This window comes from Calonectris borealis, chromosome W (assembly GCF_964195595.1).
Source record: "Calonectris borealis chromosome W, bCalBor7.hap1.2, whole genome shotgun sequence".
Taxonomy (NCBI): Eukaryota; Metazoa; Chordata; class Aves; order Procellariiformes; family Procellariidae; genus Calonectris; species Calonectris borealis.
Window position 1 is genome coordinate 11,670,073 of NC_134351.1, and position 23,500 is coordinate 11,693,572.

At 41.8% G+C, this 23,500-nt stretch overlaps 1 protein-coding gene across 1 annotated transcript in view; it reads right to left on the minus strand.

Annotated features, from left to right (window-relative positions):
* The window catches only part of LOC142075061 (interleukin-6 receptor subunit beta-like), a 46,219-nt gene extending 33,686 nt beyond the window's left edge, over positions 1–12,533 (minus strand). The window contains exons 1-4 of the mRNA XM_075136061.1: positions 12,481–12,533; positions 3,991–4,071; positions 2,545–2,856; positions 629–761 (exon numbers count right to left, since the gene is read on the minus strand). Of these exons, the coding sequence (XP_074992162.1) occupies positions 629–761; positions 2,545–2,856; positions 3,991–4,057 (512 nt within the window). The 5' untranslated portion in view covers positions 4,058–4,071; positions 12,481–12,533. The remainder of the gene's footprint in view (positions 1–628; positions 762–2,544; positions 2,857–3,990; positions 4,072–12,480) is intronic.
* Between the last annotated feature and the right edge of the window lie 10,967 nt (positions 12,534–23,500).

The following is a 23,500-nucleotide window of genomic DNA, read 5'->3' on the forward strand; positions in this document are numbered from 1 at the left end:
CCACACTCATTACTAAAACACTTCAGAGGAACAGGGGAGACAAAACTGCAGGCAGCCATTCCTTTTCCAGAGAGGAGCAGCAATTCTGTCCGCTCCATTTTAAACTACAAGAGACCATTTGAAGAGTTTGAAAAATTAAGTCAGTTTACTTTTATAGGATAAAGACTTTTCCTGAAGCTTTCATGTTAGGATTAATCATGGACAAACCATTCTGAGTACTTAGGGACAAATAGACAACACCTCTACAAAATCTAGTCACTATATGTTGGTTTCTTTACTTGTTTAGAATGTGATAGTCACCACAAAAAACCCCACATAAAATACATAATTTGGGTACAGCCATATGATTATGCATACTGTACTCAAGCCACACTAATCACATTTGAAGAATGGGAAAATAGGACATAGCTGTTACTCCAAAACAAGTGCAAATTTTTAATTCTGACTTAAATTACTTTAAATGGGAACTTCTTTAACTCTTCCCTTCCCCAAAAAAATAGACAACAATGCTTCAGAAAACTAGATTTAAGTTAAGAATTCATCTGAAGTATCAAGGAATTTCAAGGAAGTTCTGTTTAGCCTACAAACATTCTTTTAAAGTATTTAGATATTCTAGAGAGCTACTTACCATCTGTATTTCAACCTAAAATGAGTGTCCAGGAACATATGCCTTCCAGGGTTCCAGGTACAAGTCATAGGATATTTGAGTTTTGACACCTGATGCACAACACAACTTAAGTTCTTGGGCTTCTCTGGGGGCACTGTACAGAAAAAGTTAGCAATAATTAATCTATGTTTCAATCCAGTAAGAATCATGCTAAGTGTCCCATTAGAGCAATTTCAGTGATCATCAGAAGTATTTATAGTCCTACAAATTTCTAAACAAGGGGGTAAAAAGTGCTAGAGACCATCCAGCAATGGAAGTCAAGAAGTTTAAACAGCTGCTCTGAGAAACAGTAGGTTGTATAAGGAACAAGCACCTGACACAGTAAGAAACCACACAGAAGATTTCTCATTGAGGCAGAAAAACATATCAACTATCTCTCATCTAAATCTATTTTAGTTGACACAGGAAAAGTGCTAGCAAGCAGTACAGCTGCATTGGCATATACTGGCTTTGCCAATAACCTGAGCTCTAAGGCAACTGTGATAGGTCTATCCTCCCCAGCTAAGGGAGAGGGATGCTTTAGTTGCCAACACCTACAAGAAAGATAAAGGATCTTCATCAATGTGCTTTAGTAGCATATAACAAACTTTTTCAGAGGGCAGCTGAATTTTTTTTTTTGCTTCTTAAATTTAAATCATAGCATACAAAGATAACACTGAGTTTGTTTCTACCTTTTAGAATATTACTATTTACAAGCGTGTAGTGTACTTGAGTTTTATTTCTTTTCAAGCAGAAAATGCCATTTTCAACAGAACTACCTTATGAACATGCTTATAGTTTTGTTCATGAATAGCTGTATTCTTCTCAAACCTGTTGTTCTCATGGTTTACAGAATTTTTCTTTAATTGACAGAATGAAGACACAGTAGCTTTAAATACAAATGCATATCAAAATTCATATGTGAATTACAACTGTAGAATGTTATCTGTACTGTCATTCAATTTATCATCTTAGTATATTGTATCTGTCCTCACCTTTCCATGTATTTTGTCTGTCCCATCTGGCAAGAAATTTACTCCCCAGAAATTGAAACAGAAGAAGTTGTTTTTCTGTGAAAGCATTTTGTAACTCATACTAAAACCACATTAATTTAAATTGTGAACTCAAGACAGCCTTTTGTATACAGACCATGCAACAACTGCAATACCTTTTGACAACACTAGGAGGCAACATAATTCATCAGCCATTCATACTCAGGAATTAAGGACACATGAACATTTATCCATCATTTTATAAACTGTCCACCAACTAATTAAGCAGTAGTATATGAAGTTATTTGTATTACTTTCTGAGGACCTCAGTCTTGTCTCAAAGAGCACTTGCTCAGAACTATGCAAGTGCTATTGTGCTTAAACAAGGCAAGTTTTAATTAGTTAGAAGTATTTTCTTATGTATAAGGGTAGAGTAATCCAAATAGTATGTTCCATCCTTAATGCAGTTCAGGCTTGATTTAGTTGTACAGATGGACTAAATATTTCTCAGTCCATTAATGAAGAAAACATTAAGTAGAACATACAACCTTATCGTATTTCCTTGAACATTGAAACAGCAACAAGAAGTAAGGAAAAGTTAATTTGTTTCCTAGGATATATTTCAGTTAAATTCACATCTTCTTTCTGAAATGTAAATCTTCCTGCTTCAACATTTTTCTGTTTATGAAATACTCCAGAGTAGCTTATTTCTTAGAAAACTTTATTCTGTGCATATTTACCAGCTTTGATAGCATATGATTTGACAGTGGTTTTATACAGTTATCCAGGAGCTGAGGAAATGGAAATAAGTGTCTCATGCACTTTTTATTGTTCACATTCTCTTCCCTATTTCTCAGAAGCAATTTTCTTAAGACCAGAATAAAAGGCAAGAAAAACAGTACTTACAGCCTAATGTAACTGTAATTCCATAAATGTTCTGCTCAATCTGTCCATCTGCTAAAATGTTGCAGGTCAGAGGAGTAGCTAGTGAAGAAGTGTCATTAAATGTGACACTGGAAACTGTTCTGTTTATTTCATGATATTGTTCTTTAGGTACCACTCTATTTTTCATTTTCCAGATAATTTGATTAGCATATATATTGCCAAAGTCACGACAGCTCTCATTCAAAATGCATAATGCTGTGAAATTGGAACCAAGGGCCAATACAGGAGACTCTGGGATGATATGACCACATGACTGTACAAGTCCACCTGAAACTAAAAAGAATGGCATCAATTAAAAAAACCTAGAGCATTCCATAATCAATATTGCTGATGCAACACTACTGTAATATTAAAAATATTACAACATGTGTCTAAGCAGGAAATGAATTAGTTACTTGACAGTTATAAAACTGAAATGCATTAGTGGACCACCAAGCACAGATTTAAGGGGCAAAACCAGTGTAGTGTTCCCTAAGCTTTGCAAAAACATTTTACCAAGCAAGAAAAGCTCAATTAATAAACAAGGGCCTTTAGAGAGAAGAGAGTCAAGGATTGAATGTTTAGTATGTTTTGAAGGAGGAGGGTAATATACTTGAGGTTACTCTTGCAGTTAAAAAGGTATTTTTCTGTTGAGAAAGTTAAGAAAAAAATTGGGATAAGCGTGCACCTTTGTTGTGATGGACTAGTTTTAGAAGAGTTACATGCAAACAGTTAAAGAATTGAGTTGTCCATTTCAAAAGCTTCAATATTATACTATAAGAGTATCTGCAAATTATAGTGAACTCTGCACATTTGATAGTACTCTTCTTACAAAGGAACTTCAACACAATAAGATTGTGACTATTGCTACACAGGCACATAAATAGAAAAGCATCAAGTTTTAAAGATGAAAGGTCAGCTGACTGAAATACTGCCTTGAATCAACAGCCATACTAAACATCTTCAGGATGATCATTTGCTATACAATAGAAGCAGCCTGTAGCTCTAACCTGATCATAAAGCCTACAACACTAGTTCACTGGTAGCTTATTGCTTAACAGCTGTTTAGTCTGACTAAGACATGCTTTCATTTAGATACCATTTGGCATATGTGAAATTAAACTTCAGTCTGCTACAGTTACCAACTCCAGTGATGTCAGTGGAACCAAAGCAATCTTCCACTGACCAAAGTCACTTCACTCTCTCTGTACACAGACCAGTAATGAATGGAAGCAGAAGTTAGTATTGGTTTGAACACTGCATTATTTTACCATAAGATTAGGAGCACAGCCTAGGTCTCTTTATCCTAATACATCTCGCTTTCTGCCCCCACCCCACAAGTATCTAGACAAAAAGCAAATATGTGCTTCAAGCATCCAATTAAAGAAGTTCTACAAGTCTCTTATACTTGAAAGACAGAAGTCTTACCTTCAAGAGAACAAATATTCAAGAACAGATATAAGCCATAGGCCACCCAGTTCCACCCAGAAAACATGCTGCACAGAATTCCTATAACAGAAAAAGATAATTTTTTTTATTTAAGCTACTCTTCACTTTTAGATCACTGTCAAATTCAGATCTGTATTTGATCTATGACAATTTCTCAGGTATGCACATTTACTTTCCTGAAAGAGTTAGTATCTTCCCACTCTAGAGAAAGAATGGGGCATATTCTTTCCATTTTACTCACTACTATAACAAAATCTAATGTCTATTTAAGACAACTGATATAGTTTAAAGGCTCTTTAGTTATAAATTTAAGAAATGTATCAGCTTAAGGTTTTCCTGTCGTGTATGGAAACAAACTTCACTGGTACTTCTGTGGGATGTTATCAGTTAGAATAGAGAGCATAACACTGCAGCTCAGGTTTTAAAGCAGAACCCTATCAATTTGATTATGGTTACCATACTTATCTAGCTTTCAAAGGCACCGATATAAACACCTTGCACAAGGTTCAGAACAACTCACCACAAAACCAAGTGTCTCATTCACAAGAGTGACTTAAAGTACATTTAAGAATTACAAAGCACAACACTTCCATATCAAGAACTGTTGACTACTACAGAAAAAGCATTACCTAATTCTTCAAAAACCTTACAAGGGAGTTTGTAATTCCTCAAAAGTTGGAAAGTTTTTTTTAACATCTTATGTTCTTGTCATGGTTTAACCTGGCAGGCAGCCAAATACCACACAGCCACTCACTCACTCCCCCCGCCCCCCCAGTGGGACAGGGAGAGAATCAGAAGGGTAAGAGTGAGAAAAACTCATGGGTTGAGATAAAGACAGTTTAATAGAACAGAAAAGGGAGAATAATGATAATAAATAATGATAGAATATACAAAATGAGTGATGCACAATGCAATTGCTCACCACCCGCGCTGACCGATAACCAAGTAGTGATCGGTACTTCCTGGATCACGCCTACCCTTCATATACTGAGCATGACATCACATGGTATGGAATACCCCATTGGCCAGCTGGGCTGGCTGTCCTGATTATGTTCCCTCCCATCTTGTGTACCTAGCTCAGTCAGTAGGCACAGGAGCTGTCCTTGGACTAGGAGGGCACTTAGCAACAACTGAAAACATCAGTGTGTTATCAACATTCTCCTGGTACTAAATCCAAAACACAGCACTAGGAAGAAATTTAACCCTATCCCAGCCAAAACCGGGACAGTTCTTTATTTCTATATTACAGCAGAACTCACTTGTTTTCCCTTTTGACAACTCTACAAAACAGTTTAGAGAAACTGAAGCATTCACAAGGCAGCTTCCACTTCAGTTGTTTTGAAGCCACAAAGTCTCATCTGGATTTTTCAACTTGCAGTTATAAAGCAGCCCTAAATTACTAAAAGCAAGTGACCATTCCCTAGATACTAGGCATATGGGCTATATCATGTTTAGTTACATTTATGCATCTTGAAAGGAATAGGTAGATTGGCTTAGTCAAACAGGGCACCTAGTCCACAAACTTATTTCTACAAGCAGACTTCATCTTGTTCTTATAGCTAGAAACTAAATATATAATTTCTAGGTTTACTAAGATTTGAGATGAGATTTCCTGCAGCATCCCCACTCCTTAAGTTTTATTTTCACTGATCTGACAAAACTTCTTTGGAAACTGGTATTCTGAGCTTTACCCCTATATAAGGCCACTCACTAATAAGTTTAAAGGAATTCCACATTATTCCTTAGAAAGGAAAGTTTAAAAGCTGCATTTACTATTATCAGAGGGAAAAGAAACTGCAGTTTATGACAGGAAATACTCCTTGGTTTTGATAGAATGTAGTTGTGCTGGTTTTGGCTGGGGTAGAGTTAATTTTCTTCATAGTAGCTAGTATGGGGCTATGTTTGGGATTTGTGCTGAAAACAGTGTTGATAATACAGGGATGTTTTAGGTACTGCTGAGCAGTGCTTACACAGAGTCAAGGCCTTTTCTGCTCCTCAGACTGCCCCGCCAGCGAGTAGGCTGGGGGTGCACAAGAAGTTGGGAGGGGACACAGCTGGGACAGCTGACCCCAACTGACCAAAGGGATATTCCATATCATATGACATCATGCTCAGCATATAAAGCTGGGGGAAGAAGAAGGAAGGGGGGACGTTTGGAGTGATGGCGTTTGTCTTCCCAAGTAACCATTACGCATGATGGAGCCCTGCTTTCCTGGAGATGGCTGAACACCTGCCTGCCGATGGGAAGTAGCGAATGAATTCCTTGTTTTGCTTTGCTTGCGCATGCGGCTTTTGCTTTCCCTATTAAACTGTCTTTATCTCAACCCACGAGTTTTCTCACTTTTACCCTTCTGATTCTGTCCCTGCATCCCACCAGGGGGGAATAAGTGAGCAGCTGTGTGTGCCAGCTGGAGTTAAACCACAACAGTAGTTTACTTTTTAATAATGATAGAAAGATGCAAGACATACTTCATATAGGTCAATATGACAAGAGAAGATATTTAAGTACTGATGTATCAATACCAAGCTATAATCCCATTCCTTAAGCATCAGCACATCTAAGGCATCTGTTTTTACAATTCAAGGTAAACAGTATAATGTAAAGAAAATATCTATTCACAAGAATTAGAAACCAACAACTAAATGAAAGCCGATCTCAAACCTTTACAGCAGAGTCTTTGTAGGGCTCACCAACATAGGTGTGTTTCAGTTAAGACTAAAATAATAGCCATCAGAATCACTCAGCAGAATCTTGATTTGTATCTATACTTGGATGTTCATTACTCAAAGGCCACCAAAATTTGCTATATAAAAATTTTATACTAGAAGTATTACTGATTAGAAGACTTGGCAATTAGGTTAACAGGCATCTATATTTGTCACTAGTTTTTTTTTTTACTAAATAAAAAGACTTACTTATAATCAGACTGTATTTGTATGGAATTAAGAATCAAAGCACTATTCCTTTTATGTTGCACTCAAGTACTCTCACTGGGCTAGATATGAAAGCCATTATACAGTTTTAAGTGCAATACATTTTAGATATTAATTACAAGTGTACAGTAAGAACTAAACCAATTGATTTTTGCTTATTAGGAATGTAATGTCTTCCAATATCTGAAAACTAAGTTTTTACCCACCCATGCCTTTCTGCACTTTAAAATCCCAATTGGTTTCACAAATTATAATAAATTCACATGGCAAATACAGCCAAACTCAGAAGAGTATTCTCTTTTAGTTTAGGTCTTCAGACACTGAATAAAACTGGCACATCAGAATCGATTTCAGTGTCTTGACTTACTCTAACATTTATCAGAAATACTGCTTGCTACCCAAAGCTTGTTGTGCTCTATTAAGGATAGACCTTACTTATTAATTACATAATTATTATTAATTATAATTAATTATTTTTTAAAGCTATTTAAGTTGAACAATTTGAGTTGCAGAAGGATCTGAAGCTCCTGAGAACCCTGATGCCAGCTACAAGCTAGGTAGAAAGAAGCAGCTCCACTTTCCTGCTAATTGCCAAAAGCTGCTGAACAGCAGCAAATGCAACTTCCACACTGAAGAAAAAGGAAAGTGTGAAGCAGGTGTAAAAGACAAAAAGGAAATTTTTTTTAAAGAATGTTCAATATAGCATTTCTCTCTGCAATACCAAATGCTTTTTCTGAATCAGTACCACATTAGAACAGCAGCAATGTCAACTAAGTATTGCATTATTACAAAGTTATTGGTTTTCTTTTTGGTAATTACTTATTTCAGGTTAAACAATATTTCCACAAAGCTATTAAAAAACTGCTGGTGTTAAAATCATATTAAGTATGGCTCAGGTTAATAAAAATATACTGTGAAACACCTGAAGGAACATAAAAGCCAACACTTAAAGAGCAATAACCAACTCAACAGAAGTAAGCAATAATATAGAATTATCACATATTTTGCTCTAAAATAGAATGTTTTTCATAAGTCAAAATAAGATTACTTGATCTTTTTAAATAAATGCCATTTCTATATTCAACTGTTTTCCAGACTTGAAATACATTTTAGTTGTCCTGAGCAGATTGATTTACACATGGGAAACTGAAGTCCAAATATCTACTGTTTTGCACTTTGGAAAGTTTAGTATCTGTTTCAAGGGAGCAAAGAAATCCTCCAGTTTATAGTACTATTCCACTGTACTCAGCTCCTGAAAGGCAAGAGAACCGAAACTCATGCTCCATCACCTGCAATGGAAAATTAAGTGGTAAACCCAGCCACCTACAGTACAGGAAACAAGCAGTTGTGACTGTAGTGTCAAAAAAATCACACTACAGTTCAGTATATCTGCTTTGAGGCTGTTCTGATGTATTTTACTTTTTCCCCTGCTGATCAATGCAGTTGCAAGATTGAAGCTACACACCTCTGAACCCACAAAGCAGCTATCACAATCCCTTCTATAGTGTGTGCTATTTTTTAAACCATTAGTCTCTGACTTTTACAGGCTTGATTCTTAATTGAAATTTAGTTCTAGGGGAAAGAAAGAGTTACACTAAGCACTTCCATCCATCCTGCCTAGATGAAAGCTGTAGAAAAAAGAAAAATTATGGTGGGGCTAATAACTAACAAAACAAGCAGCCATACTTCAGATCAGAGTAAGGAAGAGATTTCTATGGAAACTAGTGTTTTCCAATGTGAGCATATAAAGATGCTCAGGTGCAGAAACCCTGCATATAAGTTATACCAAAACTTTAAAACATAGTGCCATCATTCAGAAGAAATGCTGCTAAACACCAGTTGTTCACCATTAACTACTTTGAGTCAGACTAAATTGCAAGTCTGAACAACAGAAAACTCAATACTTTCAGCAATTACACAGCACAGTCCAAAGTCTTCCATTTTACAGACCGGTGCAGTGTATTAGGAATCTAAGGTGAAAGTTCAACCTGATGCTGAACTAACATTGAAGAAGCTAGTCAGTTCAGAAGCTTTTTTTTTTTAAAAAGCCAAGTCAACATTTTATCTCTACTATGTAGTTGTTGTAGACCACAAAGTGAAACAGTTTTTCCTCGCCAATTCTAGTTAGGTACAATGTTAAGTGAAGAGGAAAGGGAGATAGAGAAAGAAACTGATGTTAGAAATTTGTCAGGTTACTTTCACAGTTAAGTCTGCTAAAGTGGCAAGGGATCGAAGTCCATCAAAATACTACACAGTAAGACCAACACGATCAATTTAGAACTACCAGTGGCAACAGTCCTTAATTCATAGAACATAAGTTATCTTAAAGAGGAAAAACCCTGTTAAAATGCTGAGATTACTTCAGTACAGACAGGCATGCAAAACTCATATGCCATGAGATCACCCCATTTAATCCCTAAATCATATGGGACTTCTATTATTCTTCACATCCTGCTACCATTTTGAAAGGAAGGCACTAAGCCTTTATGCCTAAATCTTAAACTGATGCTTCAGGCAGTGTCCTATGAAAACCTAATAACTCCCCTAAAGTCAAGCTGTATACACACAAAGTAGCAACACCATTGTGTTTTATGACTAACTTGTAAATAACAGTTTTTGAAGAAACATCAGGCATTCATGAAAAATGGAAGCCATTACTTATTCCAAGCAACAGAGAGAACTCTTACAAATTATCTTAATCTTATTTCATAAATCATGAAAACAACCCCAAAATGAATACAGGTATATGTCATATGAGTTCTCACCTCTCTGTTTCAGGGAGGTGACAATTACTGTCCAAGTGACCTACAAATGACAATTTCAGTTTAAGAGACTATAACCAAAATGACATTTTCTTGCCAGCAAAGCCAGCTTGCAAGTCAGGAAGTACAGATCACACCACAACCACCACAGGAAGGTGTTAGGTCTATTAAGGCTCATCACATCAATCACAAAAGCCCAAAGGTTGTTGGTGAATAGATTTCTAGAAACTCCTCAAAAAAAATTAAGAGCTAAGCTTACAGCTTCAAGTGGTAATCTCTCACCAAGAATCCACATAGCACACACAGATAGAACAAGGAAACATTACATAAGAGTGATACCGCACATAGCAGCTACTGCTTGAGGTTTCATAACAAGCCAGGTAGTACAAGCCCATCTAAAAAGCTGTAACTACCCTCAAGGAATTTTGATTACTCAAGCTGTAACTGCTTTCTAATTAGGAGTATTTCATCTGCAAACTTCCTTCCTTCCTCCAAGCTTACTTCGTTCTTGGAAATATTTATGAGACTCAAAAACCTCAAACACCTCTGAGAATCACTTGAAAAACTGTACATAGCCTTATACACACAGAATATTCTAAAATTTGTTTTCATATTGAAAATACCTATACACAAATGATATCAAGTAACCTCTTCTCTATCCCTTTCACCAAATAGGGAAAGTCAGTTTTCCACATTACTCATTCTTTGCCTCTAGAAGGAAGCTTCTCCCTACATTTGGGGTTTTAGTATAGCACTCAGTAAAAAACCCAAACAAAGAGGCACAGATTAAAATTATTACAATACCTCATTGAAGGCACCAAATATTTGCTTACAATAATTAAGTCCTTCCTGTTACCTTCTTAAACTGCAGATCACTTTCTCTGAAATACTTCAGCTTTTTTTTTTTTGCAGCTAGCAAGTAGCTTTAGTCTAAAAAGCAAATTAATCTATAAGAAATAACGTCTTAGCATTCTACATTCTCAGCTTGAAGTCAAACCTTCAAGACTGACAACCACCAATGCCAGTTCTCTGATGTGGACAGTTCTCGCTAATATAAGAATCATCCTAAAAAAAAAAAAAAAAAAATCAGCCAAGAGGTTTATTTCTTTTCCTACAACTGTGTTAGTACTAATCCTCCAGAGAAGCAGCATAGGAGAGAGACAGTGGGTCTCCATTTTGTGTAGAAATTTATAGATGTGCATTTTTTTTTTCTCCCCAAAAACATTTATATATGGGCTTTACTTGAAGAGATGACACTTCTAGACATGTAAACAAGATCAAAATATTTATTTTTAATGCTTTACTTCTAGGAAGCAATCTCAATTTTTCATCATCCTCTCCTATTGTGATGCACCAACATACTGATTAGAAGTCTGTTAAATTCAGAAGTTATGCGCTTTCAACAGATACCTTTTACATATCATTATTCCTCTGAAAGTAACAGCATTTAGGAAGAGAAGTACAATTGATTTTTTGTTCCATAAGGGAAAAGAGGATGAAAAAAAGCCCATAACTCCCCAAAGTATCTGTCCTCTTCAGTTTGTGGACCCCTATTCCCCTCCTTCTCAGTGAGAAGACAGATCACTAATGACCAAACAATAACCCCACAATTCTATTACCAGTTTCTCTTTCAGAAATGCCTCAGAAGTAACAAGCAGCCACCAGCTGGCAATCACCTAGTCAGCCTAAAACAAGGAAGAAAACCGAGACTGGGATTTATTTTCCTCTTCGCTGCCAGCACACTTTGCAGACTGCTTTCCTTTGTGCCTCAGTTTCATCACCTGCAAGACGAAAATAACGACACCGTTTTTCTTTAGGAAGACCCGCTGCAAGGATGACTGGAGCTCAGGAGCACATCGGAAGTTAGCAGACAACCCAGGCTGCTCACTGCACCCGCTCCTCCCCAATTCCTCAGGAAATCCTCCGGTAGTTAGACTAGGTGTAAAAAAAGTGTGCCTTTCTTTCAAGGCCAGGGGTTTTCTACCTTCTCATCTACAGGCCACAAGAACAGATCACTTCTAGTGAAGGTAACAAAACGCAACACTTTTCAACAAGAAAATGCCTGCCGATAATATGGTCAAGCTTATCAGAGTTGAAAAAGCCCAAGAGGTAGGAGTCCAGTGAGGGACACAGCATCTTTATTAAGACTGTCGGCATTACCAGCCACCACACTACAGAAAAACCCGGATAATCTTCAGTCTTAACCTCCATGCCATGCCAGTAGTCAATAAAACCGCATCAAGACAGGGGAAGGGTTACGGATGGGGCAACCCCAGCAGCTGGTACTACGCACAGCAGCAAAAAAGTAGACTCGACAGCCCCTCCCGGCCCCCATACCGAGGAGGCCGCAGACGGCCCGGCAGCGGCCGAGGCCATATTGCAATTTAAGCGCCACCGCCGGGCCAGCTCCGTCGCCGCCTACCGAGAGGAGGCGAGAAGCCGCGGCGGGGAGCGTGCAGCAGCACCCGCACCCCCTCACAGCCCACCCCGCTGGGCCGGGCCCCACTCGGAGAGGACCGCTCACGGGCGCGGGCGGAGAAGGCTGCAGCCAGAGGCCCCCGTCGCGAGGGATCGACTCGGGAAACGAGTGGCGCAGGGCTGCCGCGCTCCCCCCCCCCCCCCCCCGCCAGCCCTGGCCGAGCGCCCGCGGCGCACGGCCCACCGAGCGGGTGGAGGCCCCTCAGGGAGAGGCGCACAGAAGCGGCAAAAAAGCTGAGGGGAGGCTGAACAGAAGGGAAAACCGCCTACGACCGCAAGACTCCCCAACCCTTACCTGCTGCTGTTACCGCCTCACAGCATCCCACTCCCCGCCGCGAGTCCCTAAATAACGGCTCCATCGCGCCGGCGGCCCCACGCCTAGTCACGCTCTCTCCCGCCCGCGCCCTTCCCTCTCCGACTCGCGTCGCCATTGGCGCGCGGGGCGCGTGACGTCACCGAAAGGGGGTGGAGCTTCCCGTAACGCGCCGGCTGGTACCAGGATCCCGAGCGTGAGGGATGCGCGTAGCCAGCTGGGGGTGGGAAGAGCGGTGGCGTTGTGTGAGGGGAAGCGGGTGCTTCCCCTCCACCCAACCGCCGCCATCTGCTCGGTGCTCCTCGCCCCCCTCGCGGTGGGGAGAAGGTGAGGGCCATGCCTGGGCCCTTCTCACCTCGGAGAAACGCTCCCCGCAGGGTTTTTCCCTCAAGGTGTGTTTCAGGGAGTGTAAGAACAGACGAGGGGCTGGAGAATCCTGTTTCCCGGGGAGGGGGACGGGAGCGCAGTCACCTCCGTCGCCCCCTGCGGCTCTCGCCTGCGCGGTGGGCAGCAGCCCCAGGGCCCCTAGCTGAAGCGAGACAGACCCAGCCCGGGCCACCGCCGGCGGGACTTCTGGAAGCTTCTCCCGGCCCTTAGTTGGCCGGGCCTGTGCTGCCGGCGTGGCGGGGGTGTCCTCCCGGGCAGGCCTAAGGAGCGAGCAGCCTTCCCAGCGTTTCACAAGGCTCCCCTGGGAGCACGAGCGGCTGGAGAATACTCTTATCAACAGCAGCGGTGTTAGCAAAACACTGTTATCGAGAGCAGTCCCTAGAAAAGGTGTTTGTAGAAGGCTGCGTTGCTAGAAAATGGTCCTTAATATAGATCATTCATGTGATCTGGATCCAGGGAAGCCTCTGGGTTCCCTCGATGGTTATCCTTGTATATTTCTTCATTCAGTAGCCCTGAAAAATGACTTTTGTAAATGGGACACAGTCATGTGCTCTGAGATGTCCTCTTGATTCCAGATTAAATTTTTCCACTTCACAAGTAAGAAGGAACACATTTCAGTGCCACATCCACAAACTTATACCGTGTTAAGAGTGTCAAAGTAGGTTGTTTCTAGTCAGGAAAGTATCAGACATCGCTGATGCATGCCTGAGTTGCTTCCTGCCAGATGCTTTAGGCTTTTGCCCATTTACTTCCTAGATTATCTTTGGACTTGAGTGGGATATGAGCTATATTATATTTTTAGTTACGTCTTTAGAGGAATAGGCAGATTGACCAGACAAGTAGGGCATCTAGTCCAATATTCTGTTTCAAACACTGGCTGGCATGAGCTGCTAATGAGAAAAGATTAAGAACTTTGGAAAAAGATAGCGGAAGATAATCTTTTTTCTCACATGTTTAGTACCAGTCTCTGATTATGTTTGGTTTACTTTCTGAGATGGTTTAATATCCCCAATAAAAATATTGTTGTTACTAACTCTGAGAATGTTGTGTATTTTATACATAAAAAAGTAAAGCTGGATGGGCACTTCAGAGGTCATTTAGTTCCTCCACTTTCCTCAAGACAAAATCAGCTATACTTAAATCATTTCTGATAGGTATTTGTCTAACCTGCAGATTAAATTTATTACTTCATGTCCCTATTCACAGCTGATGCTCTTTCTAGCAACCTTAGATACTTGTAGTGTTGCTGTTTCTCCCATTGGTGGTCTCTGCACTTAATAGACCCAGTCCTTTCCATCTTCTCTTACAGGGTTTTTGGTGTTCAAACGCTTCTTAAAGTATCAGGACAAGTAACATCTGGGGAATAAGTTTCACAGTTTTTTCATTATGAAAAAAAGTACTTGAGCATTACAATTTGTCACTTTTGCTTTCTCTTCAGATTATGGTTCCAGGTGTGTTTGTGCTTACGTTGATGTAGGATTACATTTTGAGAATCATGTATAATTGGTAGATTTTCAGTCTGCATGGATATTCCTGCTTCAGGACCCTCAAAAAAAAAAATCTGTGTTTGGCAACAAAAGGTTAAATAGAACCAGACTTGAACTAGAGGGACAGCAAAAATAATGTATTTTTTTCTCTTGTTTCAGCATGTCTTCTCTGTCCTGTAAGATCATTAGAGTTCTGCTGCTAAATAGACATTCCAGGAGTAGACGCTCAACTCTCCCCCCTTCCCCCAGCCAACAGAAAGCCTCTTGTGACATTCTCATTCCGAAATCTGATAGCCTGAAGCGATTCCTGGTTTATTGCTAGAACTTGTAGAACAACAACCCCCACCCAAATCCAATCCCGTATCAGGCCTCACTTCCATGTATTATAACTCCTCAAATAAGCAAGAGCTCTTGTATTTCACAGACTATTTATAGACTCAGTGTGAAACTATTTCCACATAGCTGAAGTTGCAGAGAAGAACAAAACAATTTGTTTGCAATTGTACTTAATTTTTCTGTATTGACACAAAATATCATTAATATTGTAATAATTTAGTTGCTGTATTCAGTTTTGTCTGAGCTCTTCTTCTAAGATGATGTCCTGGTTTCGGCTGGGATAGAGTTAAATTTCTTCCTAGTGCTGTGTTTTGGATTTAGTATGAGGAGAATGTTGATAACACACTGATGTTTTTAGTTGTTGCTAAGTACCCTGCTAGTAAAGGACTTTTCAGCTTCCCATGCTCTGCCAGGCGCAGAAGAAGCTGGGAGGGAGCATAGCCAGGACAGCTGACCCAACTGGCCAACGGGGTATTCCATACCATGTGACGTCATGCTCAGTATATGAATAGTAGGCGTGTTCCAGGAAGTAGCGATCGCTACTTGGTTGTCGGTCAGCACGGGTGGTGAGCAATTGCATTGTGCATCACTCATTTTGTATATTCTATCATCATCATCATCATCATCATCATTATCATTATCATTATTATTATTATTCCTTCCTTTTCTGTTCTATTAAACTGTCTTTATCTCAACTCACAAGTTTTTTTTTCACTCTTACCCTTCCAATTCTCTCCCCATCCCACTGGGGACAGGGGGAGTGAACGAGTGGCTGTGTGGTGTTTGGCTGCCTGCCGGGTTAAACCATGACAGATGATTAGCTTTCCCGAAGATTTTCTATAGGTTTGGAAAGTGATGATAGCATGCTTGCCTATATACTTTATCTGCTCTTCAGAACCTTCTGCAAACTCTAGATGGATGGAAAGATACCTCAAAAGCATGAAGAAATAGTCTCATGGACAGACTGAGTCCCATTTGTCTATGGTATCAGTCAGCAGGCACAAGTCAGTCCTGTGTGCAACAGTGACATAGATGGTGGGGTAGCCACTGTCCTTGTGGGTGACCTGAAGACAGTCGTCACAGCCTCTGTTGATCACTTTTTGTTTTGTTAGTCTAGTAATTCTCAGTCAGGGCTGCTGTTTGGCTTGCCTTACACTACTCAGAGGAAATCACTTGACATCCATGTTGCAAATGGAAGTAAATGGAATTAAATGTGGTAAGATATATTTTTCTTAAATTATTACCATCTACCCCAAATGTGGTTTGTATTAAACTTTTCCTTCTTTCACAGGCAGGACTGAATGTTTTGGGCAATTACATTACATCACCCAGTGGGTTGAGTTTTGGTTTTATTCTTATGAAACCTAGGGTTTTAATCTGACAGGAGGATTGTTCATGTTGCAGTGATTTCTAGTTCTGTGTCAGCATCTTCTCTAGTAATAACTGCTTCATTTTGAATCTTGTTGGTGAAGGTGAAACTCTCAACTGTGGTCATAAACACTGGGCCAAAACCTCTGCTGGTGTAAACAACGTGGTCCATGGGAGCTGTAATTGCTTACATTCTGGCACGGGGTCTTGTAGCCTGGAATATAAAATAAATTTTCTGGACTGTAGCCTTTTAAAATATAAAGACTGTACTTTCAACACACCAAACATCTGACTGTTCTTACAACATCATTAGACATTTTCTGGTGCAAGCAAGTAAAAACAGGTTAATAGCATTATGACTGCCATTTGATAGAGTCAGGTCATTCGGGAATGTCGTGGCTTAACCCGGCACGCAGTCAAACACCACACAGCCGCTCGCTCACTCCTCCCCCCACAGTGGGACGGGGGGAAGAATCGGGAAAAAAAAAGTAAAACTCGTGGATTGAGATAAAGACAGTTTAATAGAACAGAAAAGGAAGGGAAAATAATAATAATAATAATAATAATAATAATAATAATAATAATAATAATAATAATAATAATAATAATAGAATATACAAAATGAGTGATGCACAATGCAATTGCTCACCACCCGCCGAGTAGCGATCGCTACTTCCTGGAACACGCCTCCCATTCATATACCGAGCATGACATCACATGGTATGGAATACCCTGTTGGCCACTTGGGTCAGCTGTCCTGGCTATGCTCCCTCCCAGCTTCTTGTGCACCTGGCAGGGCATGGGAAGCTGAAAAGTCCTTGACTAGCATAAACATTACATAGCAATAACTAAAACATCAGTGTGTTATCAACATTCTTCTTATACTAAATCCAAAACACGGCATTAGGAAGAAATTTAACTCTATCCCAGCTGAAACCAGGACAGGGATCCCAGGTAAAGAAAACAAATAAGCCCTTCAAGCATGTTGTGAAGTGCCTTTTCTGCACATGGATGATTTCCTGAAAGGCTCTTAAGTTTGATATACTGCATTATATTCGTCCCTACTGATACACAATATACTGCTGTATACTGCACTGTATATGCACTGTAGTACTGATATATAGGTAATATAAACACCAGTAATTTCAAGTTTCAAATACCCAGAGAAATTAAAAATTCTTGCCACATTTTAAAAATGTTTCTACAAACCAGCATTTTAATCTGCATATTGAATTAAACAGTATATGAAATAAGTTAGTCTACTGAATTCATTAAATATATGAGGCAAGAATAAAAGGAACATTGCCACCAAGGACGAGGATAAGGCTGAGGTACTTAAAGACTTCTTTGCCTCAGTCTTTAATAGTCAGACCAGTTATCCTCAGGGTACTCAGCCCCCTGAGCTGGAAGACAGGGACGGCAAGCAGGATAAACCTCCCATAATCCAAGAGGAAGCAGTTAACGACCTGCTATGCCACCTGGATGCTCACAAGTCTATGGGGCCGGATGGGATCCACCCGAGGGTACTGAGGGAGCTGGCGGAGGAGCTTGCCGAGCCACTCTCCATCATTTACCAGCAGTCCTGGTTAACTGGGGAGGTCCCGGACGACTGGAGGCTTGCCAATGTGATGCCCATCTACAAGAAGGGCCGGAAGGAGGATCCGGGGAACTACAGGCTGGTCAGCCTGACCTCGGTGCCGGGGAAGATTATGGAGCGGTTTGTTTTGAGGGCGCTCACAAGCCATGTCCGGGACAACCAGGGGATCAGGCCTAGCCAGCATGGGTTCATGGAAGGCAGGTCCTGCTTGACCAACCTGATCTCCTTCTATGACCAGGTGACCCGCCTAGTGGATGAGGGAAAGGCTGTGGATGTGGTCTACCTGGACTTCAGGAAAGCCTTTGACACTGTCTCCCACGGCATTCTCCTAGAGAAGCTGGCGGCTCATGGCTTAGACAGGTACACTCTTTGCTGGGTAAAAAACTGGCTGGACGGCCGAGCCCAGAGAGTTGTGGTGAACGGAGTTAAATCCAGTTGGCGGCCAGTCACGAGCAGTGTTCCCCAGGGCTCAGTACTGGGGCCGGTCTTGTTCAATATCTTTATCAATGATCTGGATGAGGGGATCGAGTGCTCCCTCAGTAAGTTTGCAGACGACACCAAGTTGGGCAGGAGTGTTGATCTGCTCGAGGGTAGGAAGGGTCTGCAGAGGGACCTGGACAGGCTGGATCGATGGGCCGAGGCCAACTGTATGAGGTTCAACAAGGCCAAGTGCCGGGTCCTGCACTTGGGCCACAACAACCCCAGGCAACGCTACAGGCTTGGGGAAGAGTGGCTGGAAAGCTGCCCAGAGGAAAAGGACCTGGGGGTGCTGGTTGACAGCCGGCTGAACATGAGCCGGCAGTGCGCCCAGGTGGCCAAGGAGGCCAATGGCATCCTGGCCTGTATCAGAAATAGTGTGGCCAGCAGGAGCAGGGAGGTGATTGTGCCCCTGTACGCGCACTGGTGAGGCTGCACCTCGAATACTGTGTTCCGTTTTGGGCCCCTCACTACAAGAAGGACATGGAGGTGCTGGAGCGTGTCCAGAGAAGGGCAACGAAGCTGGTGAAGGGCCTGGAGCACAAGTCTTATGAGGATCGGCTGAGGGAACTGGGGTTGTTTAGCCTGGAGAAGAGGAGGCTGAGGGGAGACCTCATCGCGCTCTACAACTACCTGAGAGGAGGTTGTAGCGAGGTGGGTGTTGGTCTCTTCTGCCAAGTAACTAGTGATAGGACGAGAGGAAATGGCCTCAAGTTGTGCCAAGGGAGGTTTAGATTGGACATTAGGAGAAATTTCTTTACTGAAAGAGTGGTCAGGCCTTGGAACAGGCTGCCCAGGGAAGTGGTTGAGTCACCATCCCTGGAAGTATTTAAAAGACGTGTAGATGTGGCGCTTAGGGACATGGTGTAGTAGGCATGGTGGTGTTGGGTTGACGGTTGGACTCGATGACCTTAGAGGTCTTTTCCAACCTTAATGATTCTATGATTCTATGATTCTATGAATTGTCAGGAATTGGAAGGTCTTTGAGATGAATTATCCATCTGCTCATTTACACTGCAATTTGTGTTCCAACACAGTGCTCAGATCAGGGCTATATAGGACATTTCCAAGCTTCCGTGCTCCACAGCTAGGATATAAGTAGGTGGAGCATGCCTTCACACCTTGTTTTTTCAGCCCCAGGAAGAAGGGGATAGCCTGGGAATATGGAGATGGACAATAACACTTGAAAAACATTCAGTGATTGGCAAAGGTTTCTGGGTAGCTGCTTGGCTGTGAGAGCAGAGATATTTTTAGAGATGCTGTAGAGATTGCCTAGGAACAATCTTGTACCACTCTTTGGATCATTTCAGCAGTTTTGCAGCAGGTTGTGACAAAGTCTGCGGTCAACGCAAAATGTACTGAATCCTACAATCAATGTGCCACAGAGAGGAAAAGATCTTCCTTAAGTGTATTGTTATATTGGTATAACGACATGAAACATGCCATAGATACATTAGGGTGTGAAAAGGTTCCTCAGTCCTGGATACATGTGTTTTTTTTGGAGATGGGCTGCTGTCAGAACAGGGATTTTGGGAAAAATTTTCAGAGTCATGGAGAAGCTGAACAACATGACCCTTTAATGGCAATGTTCTGACTCATGACAAGTCAAAGACATTTTCTGGGAGGTGGCTGAATTACTATATGGAACTATTTGGGAGGTTCAGTGACACATCCAAACCTCTTGCTGAAGTGATGATGTTATCTCAGCTTGTATCACTGTCCTGAACTTGAACTTACGAATATGGGTGTTCAGTGTTCTTACACTCAAGATGGATGTCCATCTTCTGACATTTTTTGACAGTAAGAAAAGTCACTTTTTCCCCTGAGAGTGGAGAGGACCAGTCCTTTGGCCTGGGTGGCCAGAATAGTAGCAGACACTTGTGCTGAAGCCATAGTCTTGTAGGTCATGAAGTCATGGTAAAGTCCCCTGAAGAAGGGAGAAGACAGGCAGGGAGGCAGCAGCAAGGCAAAATGGATGATGTAACTGTTGGAAATGATTTAGTGAGGGTCACAGCATTTCACAGCTTTATAACTTACCAAACATGAGCTGCCCAGTGGCAGCAAAAAACAGGCTTGGTAATTCATTACTTCATTTTGAGGGACATTGGAGGCTACTGCTTTTTCCCTAGAATAATTAGGTGTTTGCAATCCTTGCAACAAAGGGGTAAAAGTTCACTGAGCCAAGCCGCCACCATTGCAACCAACCAAATGTTTACAACATAGGCAAAAGCAAGTCCACTTGATACTTGATGGCACTTGTTGCACCAAGCAATGGATGATGCATATGGCAACAGGGCTTGTCACAATGAAAGGACTGGCTCCATTCTTTAGCATCATTATGCCCAATAGGTTGCTAAAATATGAGACTCAGGACAAAAATTCAGTCAGGATCTGTAGAGCTGTAACTGGGCTTCAACAGATCAGGAAAAATCTTGTGATCATTGGAAGAAGTTAGAAATGGGGATAGTTGACTCCTCCACATGTGATAAGCTTGACAGGGAAGCTTTGGGTTGTTGAAGAGGACATGAACCAATATTTTTGTTATGATTCTCAGGAAGAGAAATGGCAACACCATGAAGTTGCAGCAGGGCATGTGGAATAGAAAGAAGATTGCTTATAGCCCACTGAAAAATAATGGCACATCTGACAGACTGGTCAATCAAAACCTAGCAATCTGCTTGTTTTTCTGGGGTGGAAATTGTAAAGCTAATGGCATTTTAGACCTAGGCTGGAAGCTTTCACTGATGGAACATGTTGCTAGGCTGTGTTTTTTTCTGAAAGATGGTGGCAGGACCATCAGAAAAAAGGGATCTGACCTTCACTGGAGAAACAAGGCCAAAAGGGAGGCCAGAAAAATGAAAAGGCTCTAAATCAAAGAAAGCAAATACGAAATAGCAGTGAAGATAAAATATGTGGTGGGTTTGACCTTGGCTGGATACCAGGTGCCCACCAAGCTGCTCTATCACTCCCCCCTCCTCAACTGGACAGGGGAGAGAAAAATACGATGAAAGGCTCATGGGTCGAGATAAGGACAGGGAGAGATCACTCAGCAATTACCGTCACAGGCAAAACAGACTCGTCTCGGGGAAATTAATTTAATTTATTAGCAATCAAAATCAGAGTAGGATTAATGATAAATAAAACCAAATCTTAAAACACCTTCCCCCCACCCCTCCCTTCTTCCTGGGCTCAACTTCACTCCCGATTTCTCTATCTCCTCCCCCCAAGCGGTGCAGGGGGATGGGGCAATGGGGGTTGCAGTCAGTTTATCACATGTTGTCTCTGCTGCTCCTTCCTCCTCACGCTCTTCCCCTGCTCCAGCGTGGGGTCCCTCCCACAGGCTGCAGTTCTGCTTCAGCGTGGGTCCTTTCCATGTGTGCTTTCCACAGAGTGCAGTCCTTCAGGAACAGACTGCTCCAGCGTGGGTCCCCCACAGGGTCACAAGTCCTGCCAGCAAACCTGCTCCAGCGTGGGCTCCTCTCCATGGGATCACAGGTCCTGCCAGAAGCCTGCTCCAGCATGGGCTTCCCATGGGGTCACAGCCTCCTTCAGGTGCATCCACTTGCTCCAGCGTGGGGTCTTCCACGGGCTGCAGAGTGGATATCTGCTCCACTGTGGTCCTCCATGGGCTGCAGGGGGCCAGCCTGCTTCAACATGGTCTTCACCACAGGCTGCAGGGGAATCTCTGCTCCGGCGCCTTGAGCACCTCCTCCCCCTCCTTCTTCACTGCCCTTGGTGTCTGCAGAGTTGTTTCTCTCACATATTCTCACTCCTCTCTCCTTGCTGCTGTTGCACAGCAGTTTTTTTCCCCTTCTTAAATATGTTATCACAGAGGTGCTACCACCGTCACTGATTGGCTCAGCCTTGGCCAGCGGCAGGTCTGTCTTGGAGCCAGCCGGTACTGGCTCTGTCGGACATGGGGGAAGCTTCTAGCATCTTCTCACAGAAGCCACCCCTGTAGCCCCCCTGCTACCAAAACCTTGCCATGCAAACCCAGTACAAATAAAAATACTGAAAAGGATGAAATTAGTCAAACATAGAAAATGCTTAAGTTAGAATGAGTAATACAGTGAAATTGCAGTTCACTGCAAGGAAGTGCTGACTCAGACTGGTAGCTAAGATGAGCTGAAGGTGTTATGACATGCTGCAGTCACTTATGCCATGTGTGAGCTGCCCGTGAGTTTAGTATGCTTTTGGCAGCTGGAGTGATTCTGCATACGCAACCCAAAGTGTAGACGTGTCCTTGGACAAATGCTTAAGGCAGAACTCTCAGACAGTGGACAAGAAGCCCTAACTAGAAATAGTAGAAGACGATTAAAAAGGGGAGGAAGATGTCCTAAGAATGAGTGGGATTGCCTTTCCTACTTGGCTACAAAGACTTTCATGAGCAGTATGGCCAGTAACAAGTATTCCAGAAAATGTCAGTCAGTCCTTCATTGCCAAGGTAATCTAGTATTTGGACAAAATAAGGTCATGTGTGAAGAACAGCTGAGCTGAGCCTGAATATGGGCTGACAGAAGTGATACTAGCAATAGAAAAAGGCATTCTGAAAACTCAAGGCCATGATTCAGTCTCCTTTGTTACAGGATGTATATTCACAGTCAATCTGTGTTATATAGATGTAATTTTGGATTCCTTTCTGATGTTGAACTCTTAAAAAAACACGTGTAAGTGACACTTTCTGTCGTTTCCAGCGAGCAAGGGAATAGTCCTAGTCAGACAAATTATGACTGGCCATGGTTATTCACACCTTCCTTGTGTTTTAGACAGGCTGTAACAATGTTCCAGTTAGTGCAGAACAAAATCACATGACATGCCTCTTCAGGTTGTGTGATAATTGGCTTACAAGGCACAGAATTTCAAATGGAGCTCATGTTCTTGGTCCTCAACTGCAGAGAGTACCAGGGACAGCACAGGGGGTGCCTGACTCCAGGCTCCAGACTGTGGTTGCTCCATCGCACAGTGGAGCTCTCCATACTAAGGATAAAACTTGTTTGCGTGAGGGCTGGTCTTAGGTAGTAGAATGACTTTAAACATGAAGATCTATCGGTGACCTCTTCATCCTTCTTCTAAGTGCTCGGTGTACTTCTTAATTTATATAGGGAAAGCAAGATCATAGAGCAACACAACATTAAAAAATTTGCCACAACTTAAACAGTGAGGTACCAGCTAGCACATTCCTGTGCACAAATAGAAGATGTAATAACAAATGACAACTTTATGCTTTAAGTTGCTCTGTTTCATAAATGCTAGTCATGCTGGAAAGTACCCAGCAGGGTGATTGTGGTATAAGAACCTGTATGCAGTAGAAAATAGTTCAGCTCGACTTGCTTTAACAACCATAAATTTG